We start from the raw sequence: 21,209 nt of genomic DNA on the forward strand, positions 1-21,209 counted from the left end.
CAGGTCCGCTTTGGTTAGGAAGACATATTCTGGACAGATATGTTTTCTAACTCTTTGGCTCGGTCTGTACTCAGCAAAGCTGAAAGGAGATTTTGAGCCAGGAAGAGAGGATAAAGCAGGACTATGGGCAGGTTCCCATCAGGTCCGCTTTGGTTAGGAAAACATGTTTTTTGATAGATAGGTTTTCTATCTCTCTGGCTCGATTGTACTCAGCATAGCTGAAGGGGAATCTTGAGCTGGAAGAGAGAAAAGCAGGACGATGGACACAGGTTTCTATCAGGTCCGCTTTGGATGGAAAGCATATCTTGTGGCATGTCTCTTGACTGACAGGGTCAGTATAGTAGAGACATGTATTGAATTGACAGAATGTGAGGTCATCTATCTGATTGTTCAGTTTAGTATGACTTATATTTTGTTCCTGCCTACTAATCTCTGGGATTCCATTGAGTGAGTGAGGTGGTCTACTGTGCACATAATGTAGAGTGACACTTGGTGTCATTCCATTAGTGGTCGGTAGTGTTTTCACAGGATATTGAGGCACATCTATCTGCTAGTACAGATTAGTGTAGCTTCTATTCTGGTGATCTGCCCACTAGTCATTGGCATTGCCATTGGACTAGGTGGGGCGGGTCTTTAACCGATGACGCGGTATATTGTGACGCCCGTAGGGGTTTTTAGTTGCAGTACTGCGGGAATTGGTTGCGGCCATTGCTAGGCTTGACCTTTTCATTTTTTAATGGGAAGTGTTAGGCTCGGCAGGGAGTACATTTTGGAGCGCTACGCTCCGCCTTAAACCACTAGGAGCAGAGCTCCCCTATGGGGCGGAGCTCCACGATATAGAACGATTAGTTACCGGAGTGTAACTCCAGTTCTATGAGTGGAGCGGAGCCCCATAGGACTTAAGGCCCTGCCGACCCTCTCTAGTCTCGCTGAAGATAATATCTCGGGAGGCTGATTGAGGGGAGGCGTCCCCTCTTATAGGGACACCTGTGCTCCCATTGGCTGCAGGTGTGTGCATAAATTTGCTTCAGGCTGTTGCTGCCTTAGGGCAGAGGGTAAACCACTAGGAGCAGAGCTCCCCTATGGGGCTCCGCTCCACTCATAGAACTGGAGTTACCATCCGGTAACTAATCGTTTTGGATCAATGCCGAAAATAAGGTATTTGGTCAACACAGGCTTAGGAGATCTTATACGTTTTGTTCTATGAGATAATTTTCATCAGCTAACGTTACTTTTTGTGAATTTTAAAGAATGTATGTAATAATAAAAAACAAATCACAAAGGCTTCATAGTTCATAAAGGTCGTGTTAACTGACTGCCATTATCTCATAGAACAAAACGTATAAGATCTCCTAAGCCTGTGTTAACCTCAGACGTTATTTTCTGCGTTTATTCCAAAACCATATTCTTTCCCTATTAATTTTTCCCATAGGGATGGCTGAATGAACCAGAGGTAACTTCTTTCCGGGTTTTAGGACTTAAAGCTGGCGAGCTCTATTGAGTTATGTTTTCATCCTGTCCTTTGCTCACTGACAATGAATGGCTGCCTGTAGCGAGCAAGAGGGTGTTTGAAGATGGCGACGAAAGAGGAATATTGGGACATGGATTTCTGAGGAGGAATGGAGGTGGAAGAAGAGAATGAGGAAAGCAGATGGTGGAGTTGAATTTGAGGAAGATGGCGATAAAAATGGAGATGGGGTGTCGAACAAGATTGGTGTCAAATGCAGAGTGAGCTGTGCGCCAAACTGAGTTCTGGAGGTGAAATGGAAGTGAATGAGGGCGAGTTAAGTGAGGTGGAAGGTGTGGTGAAGAGCTCGGAGCCCGAGCCTGGCATCGATGGACATGATGAAGAAGAATCTGGTCCAGTAGGAAAGGAGTGACATTTCTGGAGGAAGTGGATCCTTGTCTTTTGGCGGATTCATTTGGGTGGGTGGGAAAGGAGTTGGGTGCAGTTGAATCAGTGAAGGTAACCTGTAGTGGACTTATGATATTTGTTTGTGTTTCTTCTTGGGTCAACCCGGTGGTGAGCGTGGTGAAACAGAGGAGTCATTATCAGTCCTTTTGAGTCAGAGTTTTTACCCGACAAATTAATGTTTGGAAATATGTATCAGTTATCCTGTTAGAGCTTTTGTACCGAATCCACGGCGCTGTTTCAGGTGCAACATTTATGGTCATGTTGCAGCAGTGTGTATGAGGGAGATGCCAAGATGTGGGAAGTGTGCAGGAGGGCATGGGACAGAGGATTGTGTAGTATCGGTGGATACAATTGTGTGTCAACTGTAGGGGTGCCCATGTTGCTGGGGATTGGAAATGTCCAGTGCGAGAGAGGCATGTTGAGATGGCCAGAGTCAGAGTAATGCAGAAGCTGTCGTATGCTGAGGCAGTGAAGAAAATAGAGGAGGATGGGTCAAGGGTGAGGGATCCTGAGAGGAGCCCTGTGAGTAGTGGATCTGTGCCAGCACAGAGGGATAGGCCAATGAGTGATATATGCTTCAGTATGGTTGGCTTCTTAACATTCATAGCAATGGTTATCATCTGTACTGCAGAAATGGAACGTAAATCACAGAAAATAGATGTTGTGGTGGCAGCTGCAGAGAAGTGTTTGGGTATACGAGATTTGACTTCAGAAGAGTTACAGGGTGTGTTGAGTGGTGGCGTCCCATCCTCCCAGGCCGGTGGCATGGTGCAGGAGCAGATAGGGTCAAAGTAGTGGAATGGGGTGGTGGTTTTTATTTTCTATTAATTTTTATGAAATAGTGGTATATAGGTGTTGGGTTAGTTGGTGGTGCAATTTGTTTTTGCCCCCCCCCCCCTTTTTTTTTTATCACAAAATGTAATGTGATTGAACACACACTATTGCACAGTAGGTGGCAGCATGCACAAAGAAAACGTGAACGCCATGACACCAAAGAAGAAGAAGAGGTACGTTTTCCGATCCATATCATGCTGGCTTCATAGTGTGTTAATGTAACCATCATAGAGCCCCACAGTGGAGGTGTCATAATACCCATAAAACCTAGTGGTCAAACAGGAAAATGGTTCCAATCGTTTTTCCACCATTAATTTTTCCCATAGGACATTTTAAAAACACTTAAAATAATGGCTGTGTTTTGTGTAGGCTTACCCTGGTGTGACGTTTTGATAACCATGTAAATCTCTCTCGTACAAGTAGACTTTTATCAATATATTTGGCTCTATTTACTCTCGGATTCGAAAACGCTAATTAGCATCAAAGTAGACATCATGCAAGACTACAAATCCCTGCGAGCTCCTGTATGTCATCTCTAGCTGACAACTTTGCTAACAGGTATTGTGTCAATTTAAAACTTGCACAAGACAGTTCACAGAATTGTCCATTTAAACACATTTAGTAAATGTATTAATGACTACATTTAACTAACATTAGATAGTTAATACAGAGAAAATTACCTTTGCCTCGATTCGGCAGTCTTGTCCAGATCATCATGGAATTTGTAGTTCTTCATGATAGCCACATTAGTAGCTAATTAGCATTTCATTTTTGGGGGGTAAATACAGGCAAATATATTGATAAATGTCACCTTGTCCTAGAGAGATTTAAACTGTTATCAAAACGTCACTCCAGGTTAAGCTTACATGAAACACAGCCCTTATTTCAAGTGTTTCTAAAATCCCCTATGGGGAAAAATGAATGGTGGAAAAACGACTGGAACCATTTCCTTGTTTAATGCTAGGTTGTATGGGTATTATGACTCATACTGTGGTACTCTATTGCATTCCGATCCCAGTGCAGCTTAGTGTAAACAAGCGTAATGGTAGGTTCGGTATCTTCTGGCAACTAGTTCACCATTCCCAATTCCCCAGAGTGCCTGGTTAGGGTAAATGAGTATTAAGTGGCAAGGGTCAGGACTATTCAGCAGGTCTCCTACACGAAGGCACGTTAAATAGTTGAAGGAGCAAGGGGAGCTGAAGATATGGCGGTGGATGCTCCGCAGACTGGAGATTCAGAGTGTTGTTCAACAGTTGAGGGAAACTGCTATGCTGATTGTGAAGAAGGTGGATTTCAGGGTGTTTATCGCGCATGTGATTAATTGTACTGCACAAACGAACAAAAAGTCAAAGAAACTGGACATAATAGTATCTGGGGCTGAAAAGTTTTTGGGTTTCCAGTTCTTCACTGCTGAAACATTGCAAAGAATACTGTCCGAAGATGCTCTTCCTTCTCAGGCCCCAGATCCTGTAGGGATGGACGTTGGCAGTTGAATCTGAATAAAGGAGTACATTGAGTTTTGTTTTGTTTATTGTGTTTTGTTTTGTTTTGTTAATTCTTTGGGCTGATGTACAGCCAAAACAGTAGGTGGCGGCATGGACCTATAGCATTTGTTTGCGGACCGCAATAATGTCAAAGAAGACCCCGTACAGTAGGTGGCGGCAATACACCAATAGGTGTAGTCTGCTATAAACTTTGAAGAAGAAGAAGAAGAAGTTCCCCCATGACAAAGCCTCTTGGAATTTTGTATTTAGCTTGCTTGCTTGCTAACGACTGAGTCTACTTGCCATACGACATGGCAATGGCATAGACTATATACATGTTAGGGATGTTTCTGTAGCTTGTAGTTCTAGGTTGTAGCTAGAATTTACGTTGCTGACAACACCAAGTGAATGGTTCAAACACTGGCTAGCTAGTTAGCTAACTCTTAACGAAATGTTCATATTTTAAGAGCTATTCGACCATTTACCTATACTGTTAATCCGACTCGCCTCTGATTATTCAATTTGAACACATTTAGCTGAGTTTATCAAGCAGGTAAGTGTTTTGGTTTTAGCTCGCTCGCTAGCTAGCTTTCAAGTCATCATTAGCTAACGTTAGATGGCTCGCTAGCTAGCTAATAATGCTACTGTCAAGCTAGCGAACGAAAAGTTAAATTTTATTTTGTGTAATATTTCAGGTCTGCTTATTGTGTGTAACATTTTGTTGATGGTTTAGCTAATGGCAGCATTAACTAGTTGGCTAGCTACACACCCATGCCCATCAAGTTCACTTCTTAGAATTGTTGACATCTGCCACAAATGTCATGACGTCTTGAAATGTATCCAGCCAACTGCTCTCTTCAGACAAATTCTGCTGTGGCAATTTGAGTGCATTGTCTCAAAATCATTCTGTGGTGTTGGTGGCTGCTAAGTCATGCTGCATCGAAGTCATATGGTGTCATGGACAAAGTAGAATGAATAAAATGACTGTTTTTATCGTGACAAACTTAACCATACTATCTACTTGTTGGTGTTTTAAAATACATTTGTTTTTGTCTCTTCTGTTACACATCAATTCAGCATCCTGGTCAACCCCTCTACTGCTCCTCCTCTCCTTTTTTGTCCTGGTCCTGTGCACTATGACCATGCGTGTGGATGCCAAAGTAGTTATGCTTGGTAAGGAGAGTGTGGGCAAGACCAGCCTTGTGGAGAGATATGTCCACCACCGCTTTCTTGTTGGTCCCTACCAGAACGTGAGTATCAGTTGATTGCCTAGGGCGGTGTGTTGGACGCTCTCTGCTTTTGTGTGAAGGCTCTTTTTCAACATTTTACTTGCTACATATTTTTCTTGCAATCTTTCATTCTTCGATAGACTATTGGGGCTGCATTCGTTGCCAAATCAATCCAGGTGGGAGACAAGGTGGTTACACTGGGAATATGGGTGAGTGAGGATGACTGCTGGCATCCTTTATAAAATAAAATGGGAAATAGATTTGCATGAGTCTTTATACTCTGTATGGTGTTGTCTGGTTTATTATTGTCGTTGGATAATAATTAAATGAATCAATCTATCGTAGCCTGATCTGAGGTAGCTACAGGCTGTGTGGATAGACTATAAGTGATTCCTTCTCTGCAACCCAGGACACGGCTGGATCAGAGCGCTACGAGGCAATGAGTAGAATCTACTACAGAGGAGCCAGGGCTGCCATTGTCTGCTATGGTAAGTTCTTATCCCCTTGGAATGACACTATCAATAGCACTCTACGTTTCTGTTTTGCTACTATGGTGTTTAGTGATGGGGGGAAAAAATTCATAGTTACATATTGAAATTTTATTTTTATATATTTGACTCCCAAGTATCGATACTGTAGATAGCGTTAGCTAGCGGTAGTCGGCTGTACCTGCGCCAAAACTTGTCCTTTCATCCGATAGCTTGTTCTACATCTTATTTTTAAATAGTGAGAACCTTTTTTCAGCACTTTTATTTCCCAGACTGATCAGAACTCATTTTCTCAATCGTTCTCGTCTCGCTGCAGCTGACATACACTGAGTATACCAAACATTAGGGGACACCTTCCTAATATTGTGTTGCACCCCCCGTTTTGCCCTCAGAACAGCCTAAATTTGTCAGGGCGTGGACAAGGTGTCAAGCATTCCACAGGGATGCTGACCCATGTTGACTCCAATGCTTCCCACAGTTGTCATATTGGCTGGATGTCCTTTGGGTGGTGGACAATTCTTGATACACACAGGAAACTGTTGAGCGTGTGAAACCCAGCAGCGTTGCAGTTCTTGACACAATCCGGTGCGCCTGGCACCTACTACCGTACCCTGTTCAAAGGCACTTAAATCTTGTCTTGCCCATTCACCCTCTAAATGACACACATACACAATCCATGTCTCAATTGTCTCCAGGCTTAAAAATCATTCTTTAACCTGTCTCCTCCCCTTCATATACAGTGATTTTGAAGTGGATTTAACAAGTTACATCAATAAGGCACCTAAGTATCGTTATAATATCGTATCGTGAGGTCCCTGGCAATTCCCAGCCATAATGGCTTCGTTATATCCTAAATGTTTCATTAAGGAAATTCTTGTTGAGAGCAATGGATGTTTCTGCATATATGAGTGTCCTCCACTCTTATTTCCCTCATTGTTATTATTTTTACAGTTTGGAAAATAGCCGATGAGGCATTTCCCCAGTTGATGACTCATTTGTTAAGTTTCTTTTTTAGTTTTATATGGTTCTGTTTTTAGTGTTGATTTTATGGGCTGATTTACATTGCAATATTACTATAAGTACAACAGAATATTCTAGGTCAAATACACTTTCATAACTGTGAGAACATACATAATGTTTTGGTCTTGAGTCAAGTTTTATGTTGTCATTCACCTTCATTTGTGTGACTTTTTCTCCTGTAGATTTGACGGACACAAGCAGTTTCCAACGAGCCAGATTCTGGGTGAAGGAGCTGCAAAACTGTGACGAGGTTACAGACCCTTTCTCACTTACCAATGAGAATTGTATGATGGGTATTGTCATATACAGTGCATTCGGAAAGTATTCAGACCCCTTGACCTTTTCCCCATTTTGTTACGTTACAGCCTTATTCCAAACTGAATTAAATTCATTTTTTCCACATTAATCTATACCCAATACCCCATAATGACAAAGCAAAAACAGGTTTTTATAATATAATGTATTACAAATAAAAAACAGATACCTTATTTACATAAGTATTCAGACCCTTTGCTAAGATACTCGAAATTGAGCTCAGGTGCATCCTGTTTCCATTGAACATCCTTGAAATGTTTCTACAGCTTGATTGGAATCCACCTGTGGTAAATTCAATTGATTGGACATGATTTGGAAAGGCACACACCTGTCTATATAAGGTCCCACAGTTGACAGTGCATGTCAGAGCAAAAACCAAGCCATGAGGTCAAATGAATTGTCCGTAGAGCTCCGAGACAAGATTGTGTCGAGGCACAGATCTGGGGAAGGGTACCAAAAAATGTCTGCAGCGTTGAAGATCCCCAAGAACACAGTGGCCCCCATCATTCTTAAATGGAAGAAGTTTGGAACCACCAAGACTCTTCCTAAAGCTGGCCAAGAACCTGATGGTCACTCTGACACTCTGCATTTTACGTTTTAGTCATTTAGCAGACGCTCTTATCCAGAGCGATTTACAGTTTAGTGAGTGCATACATTATTTTTTTATATTTATTTTTCATACTGGCCCCCCGTGGGAATCGAACCCACAACCCTGGCGTTGCAAACGCCATGCTCTACCAACTGAGCTACATCCCTGCCGGCCATTCCCTCCCCTACACTGGACGACGCTGGGCCAATTGTGCGCCGCCCCATGGGTCTCCCGGTCGTGGCCGGCTACAACAGAGCCTGGATTCGAACCAGGATCTCAGCCACTGCACCACTCGGGAGACCATCTGTGGAGATGGTTGTTCTTCTGGAAGACCTCCCATCTCTGCAGCACTCCACCAATCAGGCCTTTATGGTGGAGTGGCCAGACGGAAGCCACTCCTCAGTAAAAGGTACATGACAGCCCGCTTGGAGTTTGCCAAAAGGCACCTAAAGGACTCAGATCAGAGAAACAAGATCGAAGTCTTTGGCCTGAATGCCAAGCATCACGTCTGAAAGAAACCTGGCACCATCGAGGGAAAGATGAACAGAGCAAAGTACAGAGAGATCCTTGATGAAAACCTGCTCCAGAGTGCTCAGGACCTCAGACTGGGGCGAAGGTTCACCTTCCAACAGGACAACGACCCTAAGCACACAGCCAAGACAACGCAGGAATGGCTTCGGGACAAGTCTCTGAATGTCCTTGAGTGGCCCAGCCAGTGCCCGGACTTGAACCCGATCTAACATTGCTGGAGAGACCTGAAAATAGCTGTGCAGCAACGCTCCCCATCTAACCTGACAGAGCTTGAGAAGAATGGGAGAAACTCCCCAAATACAGGTGTGCCAAGCTTGTAGTGTCATACCCAAGAAGACTCGAGGCTGTAATCGCTGCCAAAGGTGCTTCAACAAAGTGCTGAGTAAAGGGTTTGAATACTTATGTAAATGTCATATTTCCGTTTTTGTATTTTTTATTATGGGGTATTGTGTGTAGATTGATGAAAAACAACAATTGAATCAATTTTAGAATAGGGCTGTAATGTTACAAAATGTGGAAAAAGTCAAGGGGTCTGATTACATTCTGAAGGCACTGTGTGTATATATACAGTGTGGAAAAAAAGTATTTAGTCAGCCACCAATTGTGCAAGTTCTCCCACTTAAAAAGATGAGAGAGGCCTGTAAATTTCATCATAGGTACACGTCAACTATGACAGACAAATTGAGAAGAAAAAAATCCAGAAAATCACATTGTAAGATTTTTAATGAATTTATTTGCAAATTATGGTGGAAAATAAGTATTTGGTCACCTACAAACAAGCAAGATTTCTGGCTCTCACAGACCTGTAACTTCTTCTTTAAGAGGCTCCTCTGTCCTCCACTCGTTACCTGTATTAATGGCACCTGTTTGAACTTGTTATCAGTATAAAAGACACCTGTCCACAACCTCAAACAGTCACACTCCAAACTCCACTATGGCCAAGACCAAAGAGCTGTCAAAGGACACCAGAAACAAAATTGTAGACCTGCACCAGGCTGGGAAGACTGAATCTGCAATAGGTAAGCAGCTTGGTTTGAAGAAATCAACTGTGGGAGCAATTATTAGGAAATGGAAGACATACAAGACCACTGATAATCTCCCTCGATCTGGGGCTCCACGCAAGATCTCACCCCGTGGGGTCAAAATGATCACAAGAACGGTGAGCAAAAATCCCAGAACCACACGGGGGGACCTAGTGAATGACCTGCAGAGAGCTGGGACCAAAGTAACAAAGCCTACCATCAGTAACACACTACGCCGCCAGGGACTCAAATTCTGCAGTGCCAGACGTGTCCCCCTGCTTAAGCCAGTACATGTCCAGGCCCGTCTGAAGTTTGCTAGAGTGCATTTGGATGATCCAGAAGAGGATTGGGAGAATGTCAGATGAAACCAAAATATAACTTTTTGGTAAAAACTCAACTCGTCGTGTTTGGAGGACAAAGAATGCTGAGTTGCATCCAAAGAACACCATACCTACTGTGAAGCATGGGGGTGGAAACATCATGCTTTGGGGCTGTTTTTCTGCAAAGGGACCAGGACGACTGATCCGTGTAAAGGAAAGAATGAATGGGGCCATGTATCGTGAGATTTTGAGTGAAAACCTCCTTCCATCAGCAAGGGCATTGAAGATGAAACGTGGCTGGGTCTTTCAGCATGACAATGATCCCAAACACACCGCCAGGGCAACGAAGGAGTGGCTTCGTAAGAAGCATTTCAAGGTCCTGGAGTGGCCTAGCCAGTCTCCAGATCTCAACCCCATAGAAAATCTTTGGAGGGAGTTGAAAGTCCGTGTTGCCCAGCGACAGCCCCAAAACATCACTGCTCTAGAGGAGATCTGCATGGAGGAATGGGCCAAAATACCAGCAACAGTGTGTGAAAACCTTGTGAAGACTTACAGAAAACGTTTCACCTGTGTCATTGCCAACAAAGGGTATATAACAAAGTATTGAGAAACTTTTGTTATTGACCAAATACTTATTTTCCACCATAATTTGCAAATAAATTCATTAAAAATCCTACAATGTGATTTTCTGGATTTTTTTCTTCTCATTTTGTCTGTCATAGTTGACGTGTACCTATGATGACAATTACAGGCCAAGTGGGAGAACTTGCACAATTGGTGGCTGACTAAATACTTTTTTCTCCCACTGTATATATGTGTGTGTGTGTGTGTGTGTGTATATATATACCTCTGTAGCTCAGCTGTTAGAGCACGGTGCTTGTAAGGCCAAGGTAGTGGGTTCGATCCCCGGGACCACCCATACACAAAAGAAAATCTATGCACGCATGACTGTAAGTCGCTTTGGATAAAAGCGTCTGCTAAATGGCATATTATTATTATATTATATATATTTTAAAAAAAATGTTTTCTCCAAATAATTTTTGCAGTAGAGCTAGGGAAAATACTCTGCATTTCAAACAGTCAGCAATAATCTAATTAATTCAGGGTTTGTGAAATTATACCTGAACTAAACATTTGCCTTTCACAACCATAAGACCCACTAATTATTTGAAATAGCTGCTTTTTTTGCAATACACAGATCTGGCTTTCAAGTCTGTATATGAGAAGGCCATTTTTGTTACAAATTTAACCAGAACCATGCATAATGCACATTCACTAATAATGACTAACTTCTTGTAGCAGGCATTATAGAAAAGCACAAGCCCACATGCTAGTGAGTAGCTAGCTCATCTTTATATTTCAAGTTTAGCCAAATTTGGATCTATTTGTTAGCTAACAAGACAGAACAGTTGAATTGTTATGATCACACCCTACTTTCCGTCTCCAACTGTGTAAACAGCATGCTAGCCTGTCCACTTTGTTCAGATGTTGAAATCAAGTGGCCTACCTTATTTCTCTGAATGAGAACGAGTTGCCAATTCCTTATACAAATGCATATTTTTATGCTTATTGCACATTTATAAAACACAGACTAGACAGCTAGTGTAACAGTCCATTTTATTCTTTGGCAGGAGAAGGAAAAACAATTTAATCCATTTTAGAATAAGGCTGTAACGTCACAAAATGTTGAAAAAGTACTTTCCGAATGCACTGTACACCTTCTAGTTCCGGGTTAGACCCCTCCTTTGCTGGGTCCCATGTGGCTTGCAAGGCAGGGTTGTGGGTTCGATTCCCACGGGGGAATCATATGCAAATGTATACACTCACTACTGTAAGTCGCTCTGAATAAGAGCGTCTGCTAAAAGACTAAAATGTAAATGTAGAACTGCCTGAATTCTTCAGCGCATACTACAAGGTGTCGGAAACGTTCCACAGGGATGTTGGTCCATGCTGACGCGATGGCATCATGCAGTTGCTGCAGATTGGACGGTGGTACATTCATGCTATGAACAACCTGTTCCATCTCATCCCAAATATACTCTATTGGGTTAAGGTCTGGGGACTGAGCAGGCCACTCAAATAAACTGAAATTGCTGTCATGTTCCAGGCAATGTTTTTCCACTCCTCAATTGTCCAGTGTTGGTGATCACGTGCCCGCTGGAGCCGCTTCTTCTTGTTTATAGCTGATAGGAGTTGAACCCGGTGTGGTCGTCTGCTGCAATAGCCCATCCGTGACAAGGACCGACGAGTTGTGTTTTCCGAGATGCCGTTCTGCACACCACTGTTGTACTGCGCCGTTAATTGCCTCTTTGTGGCCGTCCTGTTAGCTTACACCAGGGTTTACATTGTTGGACATAAACTGTAAAAACACCAGGAAATCAGCTCCAAGTGATTTTAGTTTGGGAAATCTGTTCCCAAGTATTTCCACACACAATAGAGAGACACGTGATCATATACAAATGTAAGCAAGGTTTGAAATATTATATCTGTTTGGGTTTCTTGCGGTCAATTTGCAGTCTACAAATTATTTGTAATTATGTTCCGGCTCCTGACCGTCCGCTCACGAAAAAATCAACACGCAGCTGAATCTAGTTGATGATCCCTGGCTTACACAATTCTTGCCATTCTCCTTCGACCTCTCTCATCAACGAGCTGTTTTCGCGCACAGGACTGGCGCTGACTGGATGTTTTTTGTTTGTCGCACCATTCTCAGTAAAACTGTTGTGCGTGAAAAGCCCAGGAGGGCGTCCGTTTCTGAGATACTGAATCCGGCGCACCTGGCACCGACGATCATACCACGCTCAAAGTCGCTTAGGTCACTCATTTTGCCTGTTATAACGTTCAAACGAACAGTAACTGAATGCCTCAATGCCTGTCTGCCTGCTTTATATAGCAAGTCATGGCCACGTGATTCACTGTCTTTAGGAGCGATCTGTTTTCATGAACGGGGTGGTGTACCTAATAAACTGTCCTGTTAGTGTATATTATCCTACGTATGTAACTGCCCACGATGACACAGATTGTTTTTTCTTCTATGATCGCAAATGAAGCACTGCAAGATATACCTGTGTGGCACAAAGATTGACCTGATTGAGAGTGACCGGGGCCTGCGGCAAGTAGACTACCATGACGTTCAGGACTTTGCTGACGGTAAATTGTTAATGATAATCATCACTAACTCCCACTTAATCATGTAGTCTGAGTGTCTTACCAGACATCCTCTTGATTAGTATAAGGACTGGCTGTTTTAAAGTGGCTTATGTTTAGATTTTTTTCATTCTCATCTACAGAGATTGGGGCTAAGCATTTTGAAACATCCAGTAAAACAAACAACAACGTGGGTAAGTGACACCTCATATGATCAGTTAATTTAAAATCTAGTGTAACCTTATTTATAACTCATATCTCATAAAACGACATTTCCCAAAATGCAGAAGTAGACTCATAGTGTCTTTTAACCACATTCCAGATGAGCTGTTCCGAAAGGTTGCAGAGGACTACAACAGCATCTCCTTCCAATTCTTGACCGGTGAGACTTTGGCTCTCTTCCTAAATATTGCTCCAATAGCTTAGCTGTCAGTGTACATTTCGTCTGTAATGGTAGTATTACTATCATGAGTTGTCACTTTCATCTCCGCTGTGTTGAATGAATGCGCTCCTGAATGGGTCTGGTTGACACTTCTCTGCTCTCTTTACAGAAGAGACCGGTATTGACTTGGGTCAGAAGAAGGACTCTTATTTCTATTCCTGCTGCCACAGTTAAGCCTTTACTGGATGGACAGCGATCACTGGCTGTAAAACTATACTGGAAATGCAGGATGGATGCTACACATCCCACCTGGAGCCTGTCCATTTGAAAGAGAGGAGTCCAAACAGTACTATTGTTTTTTTTGGAGGGGGTTGCTTTTTTCAGTTGTCCCGTAGAAGATGACATGCTCACTGCATTTAAAGGAGTGCTAACAATAATAGGACACGACCCCTCTCCCAGGACAAAATGCCTGCCAAGGGTGATTTCCGAATGAAGCAGACGAGGAAATAGCACCTAACCCCACTTTAAAAAAAAAACATTAATTTCCTCAGTGTCTATCAACCCACCTTATATAAATGAATTATGCTGATGACACGAATGGCCTTCATCCCACAGTCAAATGCCTTGAGTGAGTGCTTCTTTTTAATGACTTGATTTTAATAAGCATTCTGTGCGTTTTGGGACCTTGAACAATATTTTCATTGTCTACTCTTCATGGTGAAATGTACTTGCCGTACTATGTACCTGCACATTTATTGTCATGTGACATATGTTTTTCTTTTTGTCATAAGCTCTGATCCAGTTGAAAGTATGGAACGCAACTAGAAAGATTGCACCAGCACAGGACAAAGCTTGTGGGTAAATGTAATATGATAGTTATGTCGCCATGGCTAAAAGTACAAGATATTGCTATATGTGGTCCTGGTAGAGCATGGCACTTACACTGCCAGGGTTGTGGGTTTGATTCCCTGGGCTACCCATACGTAAAATAAATGCACGCATTACTTTAAGTCACTTTGGATAAAACTGTCTGCTAAATGGCATTTATATATATGTGTGTGTGTGTGTATATACTCAAAGAAACCCAAATACAGCTATGTTTAACTAATGTTCAATGTAATCTCCAAGTCACTATTTCAATGTTACGGACGCCTCATCACCGTGGCTGACCATTGTCGTTACTCCACACACAATGGGAAGTTGCAATTGTATTGTTAATGTTGACACTTTTCAAGACACCTTTGACCTTTTGAGACAGTCTAACCAATGGCAGATTTTTACTTGATTTTACCAATGTGCGTGAAAATATACCTTAGTTAGAGCTATTCTTGAATTTGAGTGCAAAGAAATTTGAGAGGGAATTCTGAAACCTCACTGAGGGTTTTTTTCAGTCCCACTGAAGTTGTGCCTGTAGGGGACTAGTAGTAAACAGCAGCAATGGGCCCCACAGGCATGAATCATATCCATCATTAGCTGTGTATAGAAGGCTCCATTCAAGTGTACATACACTTCAACAGACGTGTTATTGTTTACACACACACAGCACCTTCTATGGTGCCACTCCCCACAGACGCAGACCTGGTGCCTGAGAAACAGGACTAGTTCACATAGCTCATTTTTATGAATGGTTTACAGGACTCTGTTATTAGTAGGTGCAAGGGGCACAGGCACAAAGCCAGAGGTTGTTTGCAGTCCCGCGTCTGTCTGAGGCCTTGTAGATATTATAACGTATATATTTCCAACACTATTACAGGTCCACAGAGAGTCGGCTGATATGATAATTCATTGTGTGCACTCCAGTGACTGTTTTGTAGCATGTTGTATATTGAAAAAATAAAGACTACATTTCTGCAAGTCTGTCTGTGTGACCTACAGTACATTGGCCTGGTCAACCAGACTGCTGTACTCACCATTGTTTTCCTTCACTTTATCATACAGTATGTGAAGTTTGGTTATTAACTAGGCTTATAGTACACTGAGCTATGGATGTGTTAAAGCCAGTTGCTATAACATAAGCACCTCTAAAGTGGATTATGGTAACAAATCTATTATGGTAACAAAGTTGTGAACTGTTATTACAGTAATATGGCTTCCACCTTGACTTTTCAGTCGGAAAGGTAACAATCAAACCTCTGTCCCAAATCAAAATGCCAAAAACAGAGTTGAAGAAAAATATGTAATTGCAACTTACATTTATTTATTTATTATGTACAAAGGACTCCAGCACATTTCAATATCCTCACAAGGCAGCAGGATATTATTGAACTCTTCAACAGTTCCATTTTAACAGATGAATTACAAGGCTTAATAAGGCAGAGAGGGAAGAGAGACAGAAGCTAAGAAGCATGAAGGCAACAACAAAAAAACAGCAGTAGAAAAACAATGTCCAGCTTTGTTACATATGTACAGTGAGGGAAAAAAGTATTTGATCCCCTGCTGATTTTGTACGTTTTCCCACTGACAAAGAAATGATCAGTCTATAACTTTAATGGTAGGTTTATTTGAACAGTGAGAGACAGAATAACAACAAACAAATCCAGAAAAACGCATGTCAAAAATGTTATAAATTGATTTGCATTTTAATGAGGGAAATAAGTATTTGACCCTTCTGCAAAACATGACTTAGTACTTGGTGGCAAAACCATTGTTGGCAATCACAGAGGTCAGACATTTATTGTAGTTGGCCACGAGGTTTGCACACATCTCAGGAGGGATTTTGTCCCACTCCTCTTTGCAGATCTTCTCCAAGTCATTAAGGTTTCGAGCCTGACATTTGGCAACTCGAACCTTCAGCTCCCTCCACAGATTTTCTATGGGATTAAGGTCTGGAGACTGGCTAGGCCACTCCAGGACCTTAATGTGCTTCTTCTTGAGCCACTCCTTTGTTGCCTTGGCCGTGTGTTTTGGGTCATTGTCATGCTGGAATACCCATCCACGACCCATTTTCAATGCCCTGGCTGAGGGAAGGAGGCTCTCCCCCAAGATTTGACGGTACATGGCCCCGTCCACCGTCCCTTTGATGCGGTGAAGTTGTCCTGTCCCCTTAGCAGAAAAACACCCCCAAAGCATAATGTTTCCACCTCCATGTTTGACGGTGGGGATGGTGTTCTTGGGGCCATAGGCAGCATTCCTCCTCCTCCAAACACGGCGAGTTGAGTTGATGCCAAAGAGCTCCATTTTGGTCTCATCTGACCACATCACTTTCACCCAGTTCTCCTCTGAATCATTCAGATGTTCATTGGCAAACTTCAGACGGGCATGTATATGTGCTTTCTTGAGCAGGGGGACCTTGCGGGCGCTGCAGGATTTCAGTCCTTCACGGCGTAGTGTGTTACCAATTGTTTTCTTGGTGACTATGGTCCCAGCTGCCTTGAGATCATTGACAAGATCCTCCCGTGTAGTTCTGGGCTGATTCCTCACCGTTCTCATGATCATTGCAACTCCATGAGGTGAGATCTTGCATGGAGCCCCAGGCCGAGGGAGATTGACAGTTCTTTTGTGTTTCTTCCATTTGCGAATAATCGCACCAACTGTTGTCACCTTCTCACCAAGCTGCTTGGCGATGGTCTTGTAGCCCATTCTAGCCTTGTGTATGTCTACAATCTTGTCCCTGACATCCTTGGAGAGCTCTTTGGTCTTGGCCATGGTGGAGAGTTTGGAATCTGATTGATTGATTGCTTCTGTGGACAGGTGTCTTTTATACAGGTAACAAGCTGAGTTTAGGAGCACTCCCTTTAAGAGTGTGCTCCTAATCTCAGCTCGTTACCTGTATAAAAGACACCTGGGAGCCAGAAATCTTTCTGATTGAGAGGGGGTCAAATATTTATTTCCCTCATTAAAATGCAAATCAATTTATAACATTTTTTACATGCGTTTTTCTGGATTTATTTGTTGTTATTCTGTCTCTCACTGTTCAAATAAACCTACCATTAAAATTATAGACTGATCATTTCTTTGTCAGTGGGCAAACGTACAAAATCAGCAGGGGATCAAATACTTTTTTCCCTCACTGTAGGTATGTATAAAAACAGTTATACAGCCTCCCAACTCTTCCTTTGTGCCACATCAAAGAACCCTCCAAAGATGAGGGAGGGGTAACTGACAATGTAGAAACAGACAATATTAAAGCAAAACGATATACAGCTCATTATCATATCAAGTGCCAAAGGTACTGTAGTGATAGTTGGGCCTTCCATCTCCCGACTCTTCCGATTCCCAGCTCATGTCATGTGACCAGAAATGACCCTCGACGACCTCATACTGTATGCTTTCATAGCCTACTATTATCTGGTTGATGACTGTGATACTGTTACATCAATATAAAGTGTTATTAACCACGTCTGTTGACAGCAACTCAACTGTAAACAACAAATATGTATCAAAGTTGAAGTGATCCTGTTTGTGGGAAAGGTTAATGACAAAGCTGAGACCAGAGAACACATGATATTCACTGGCTCTAGACTCATTATTAGTTCTTGTTTTTTTTTATAGCTTTTATATACAAAATGTATATACATATTATATACGATTTTGGAAGGACAGGCTAGGCCAATCTAAAATGTACAAATACTCTTCCAACAGATGTTTTCATCAGTTAAAATCTATCTGTGTTGTTAAAATTCATAGGCGTTTAGTGCTATAAATATGTTCAAGTCAGATAAATATTTACTATGGCCATGACGATGGGTGCCTGTATCTGTATATCGGAGCAACAGCAGGGGGCACCATGGCAACCTTTACAGTACAGTCTATGGACAAGAAGGGACCTTTGGAACCGTTTCACCCATTTTCAAGTCATTAAAAAACTGGTTGGTTTTCTATTAAAATATAAGAAATTGCACATATCTTTTCATGGGCCTCATCTAAAACTAAGCCAGTTAAGTTTTAATACATAAAGGCTGCTAGAGATACTTTGACATGACAAAAGTGACACAATTGGGAGACATTCAGCTGTAGAAATAGTGCGCATTGTGCAGATTTGGAGTAAAGCCATGTTACAAGCTTCAGAAATGGAAACACAACATTCCCATACCTGGAAAGTGGCAAATCCACTTCATTCTGTTCTCTGGCCCTCTAGAATCAACTTCACATCCCTTAGTTCACAAAAACCCCAACACTGATTGAATCAATTGGAAAGGCATAAGCAGAGAAGAAAAACTGACACAACAAAGACAGCGAGGCAGAGACAAGAGGGACAAAACACATAGCTGAGACAAATACATACTGTGGTAAAAGCATTTTAGCAGGGGAACGGACCAGTGTCCTTTTTAGTGCTAAACTAAAGGCAAGGAGTATAGCCTAGCAAACGGAAAGTATGGATTATATAAAGAGACAGCAATGTCACTAATATAAGTCAGTCCCATCTTCATTTGTGCGTTATAAAAGTCAATATAAATATGTCATAGAGAATATAATACACACAAGAGAGCTAGCTGTCTTAGTGCTAAGGTTACGTCAAGTAGCTTACTCAACCGCTGAGTACACTCTGGCACTTTCACATTGAAGGTTCAGTTCAGTTTGAAGGGAAAGCTAGACCATGTGAGGAAGCTTCCCACTGGGCAAAAACTGGTTGAATCAATGTCGTTTCCATGTCATTTCAACAAAAAAATTTAATGTGATGACATTGAATCAATGTGGAAACTGATTGGATTTGCAAAAAGTCATCAACGAAAGATAATTTCCTATTTTTTTCACCTAACTTTTAACCTAAACCCAATGACATGGTGAAATCTTTGGTTGATTTCACATAGAATTTACGTTAGTTGACAACTCAATCAGATTTCGGATGTGTTCAAAGACCTACAGTACAACCAACCGTACCCCAAACAGATATCAGTACAGAGGAGCTATCGGCAATGCAATGCCAGGGTTATGGGAGAACGCAAAGTGCCATCATGAATTAGGATATAGGCATGTCCAATATCAATATCACCTTGATGTACTACCCACATTTACAAACTAAGCCATTTGATTTAATGTGTATTGTCTAGGTGTCTGTATCATTTGGTGTGGTAAGGCAGATGGCAGCAGAGACGGTAGATTCATCATCATCATCATCAAATAGGTATGGATATAGATTGTGCACTGCACACCAATGACAAGGACGAAATGACTGATTGATAGTGTGACTAATAATTTCCATGGCTGACGCACTAATTTCACAGCATTACTCATTTGTGCCATGTAGGAGAGTTGCTACAGAGAGAAACAGCTTGACAGGCCCATCTAACACACCATAGGCTACTTTCTCATGAGGGGATTTCTGTGCCTTTAACAGCACTGTCCCTCTTCTCTTCAGTCTCCCCTTTGATAAAGGTGAAGCTTGAGAAACGTTAGTTGCCGTGTTCTCCAAGAGGAGGTGCAGAAATGTAAACATGTTATTAAAACCACAAACCACCAGCTATGACAACGAACCATGAAGAGATTCAAATGGGCCTATCTATATGACTACAGTTACCATCATACCCATTGTGCCCTTAGGCACATATCTAGGATCAGTGTACCTATCACAAACCCTAACTGGGACTATTAGGGGGAAACTGACCATAAATCAGTGTCCAGGGGAAACTCCCTCCTACTCCGTTTCGACACACCAGCTCCAGGCCACATTGTAACATCCTGCTATTTCTCAGGGGTCTGCATGAACAAGGCTGTGTGTAAATTCACAGATCTATAAATCATCTGTACATGGATCCTTATATACAAAGATGAGTGAATCTACATGATGCTGAGCTCAGTCCCACCCTCAAGAACAAGCATGTAGCCCTTCTCCCCTCCATGGCAGGCCTTCAGGCCAATCACATGCTCACCGGACAATAAGAACAGTGATTGACAAGGCTATTCTGTGGCTTGGTTGGCCACTGTCCGTGTCTCCCCCTGTAGGGACTGTGTGGAATGATAAGCCAGGATGCAGAGAGTTGTTGAAAAAGGACATAGGTCTTTACTCCTCTTCTTCCTCTTCCTCTTCTTCCTCTTCTTCCTCACCCTCCTCTTCTTCTTCCTCCCCCTCCTCTTCTTCTTTCTCCTCCTCTTCCTCATCCTCTTCATCTTTCAACTTTAAGCCTTCCATCTCTCCATCCTCCAACTCTCCCTCAATCCCCTCTCCATCCCCCTCTTCATTACCAAAAGGATCCTCAATTTCTTCTTTCTCATCTCCGTAGGAAGAGATGGGTGAGTATTGGGGAAGGAATAGGTGAGAGCTATCGATGGCCTCAGAGCTGGGTAGAGGGGTGCTGATGGGGCCAGAGATGGGACCAGAGATGGGGAGAGGGGAGAAAGACTCAGGGCCAGGGATAGGTTGGGGGTCCCCTGTCCCCCTTGTAGTGACTGTAGCCGCAGCACCAGCCACGTCAGCAGCAGGAGGGGGTACAACACTAGCCCCCAGGCCTGGTGAGATAGCCCCAGTGTCGGGTAGGTGTTCCCTGATCTCCCCTGGCTCCAGGGGGTCTGGTCCACAGGGGTCGTGTTCGCTGCAGGACAGCCGTCCGTCCAGCTTGGAGATGAAGAGCATGCCGTCGCGGTGCAGTGTGCAGTACGAGCTGGGACACATCTCACAGAAGGAGGCCGCCTCCTTACCACACAGGTCACACTGGTGCCACGGGCACTCCCACCGACCTGCAGCACAGAGAAGGCAGTCAGACACAGTCTATCAGACAGAGGCAGTCAGACACAACTCTGCATCAGCAGTAACAGAAAAGTAATCAGCACACTGAGACTGCTAACCAGTGTTCTGACAGACGTCGAACAGTGAAAATGCATGAAATACGTCAGGTACAGTTGAAGTCGGAAGTTTACATACACCTTAGCCAAATACATTTAAACAGTTTTTCACAATTCCTGACATTTAATCCTAGTAGTAATTCCCTGTTTTAGGTCAGTTAGGATCACCACTTTATTTTAAGAATGTGAAATGTCAGAATAATAGTAGAGATAA

At 42.6% G+C, this 21,209-nt stretch overlaps 2 protein-coding genes across 5 annotated transcripts in view; one reads left to right on the plus strand and one right to left on the minus strand.

Moving 5' to 3' along the window:
• The first annotated feature begins 4,436 nt into the window (after nt 1-4,436).
• On the plus strand, nt 4,437-15,128 carry LOC311142866 (ras-related protein Rab-24-like). Of its 4 annotated transcripts, XR_014614391.1 has the most exons (10): nt 4,447-4,786; nt 5,311-5,483; nt 5,603-5,671; nt 5,872-5,950; nt 7,153-7,220; nt 12,798-12,897; nt 13,038-13,088; nt 13,217-13,276; nt 13,446-13,904; nt 14,068-15,128. XR_014614391.1 is itself a non-coding variant. In XM_084178563.1 (9 exons), exons 2-9 carry the CDS (start codon nt 5,370-5,372, stop codon nt 13,508-13,510), a joined length of 606 nt encoding a protein of 201 aa, XP_084034689.1. In that variant the 5' UTR covers nt 4,447-4,786; nt 5,311-5,369; the 3' UTR covers nt 13,511-15,128. The 4 variants fall into 4 exon arrangements, 2 of the variants coding, with proteins under 2 accessions (XP_084034690.1, XP_084034689.1); XR_014614392.1 differs by lacking the exon at nt 5,603-5,671; XM_084178563.1 differs by having other exon boundaries at nt 13,446-15,128.
• Nucleotides 15,129-18,867: 3,739 nt separating this feature from the next.
• The window catches only part of LOC311142714 (histone-lysine N-methyltransferase, H3 lysine-36 specific-like), a 46,490-nt gene continuing 44,148 nt past the window's right edge, over nt 18,868-21,209 (minus strand). The window contains exon 23 of the mRNA XM_084178373.1: nt 18,868-20,890. Coding sequence (XP_084034499.1) covers nt 20,217-20,890 — 674 coding nt within the window. The 3' untranslated portion in view covers nt 18,868-20,216. The remainder of the gene's footprint in view (nt 20,891-21,209) is intronic.

The sequence above is a fragment of the Coregonus lavaretus genome (genome assembly GCF_964263955.1).
Source record: "Coregonus lavaretus genome assembly, chromosome: 15".
NCBI classification, from domain to species: domain Eukaryota; kingdom Metazoa; phylum Chordata; class Actinopteri; order Salmoniformes; family Salmonidae; genus Coregonus; species Coregonus lavaretus.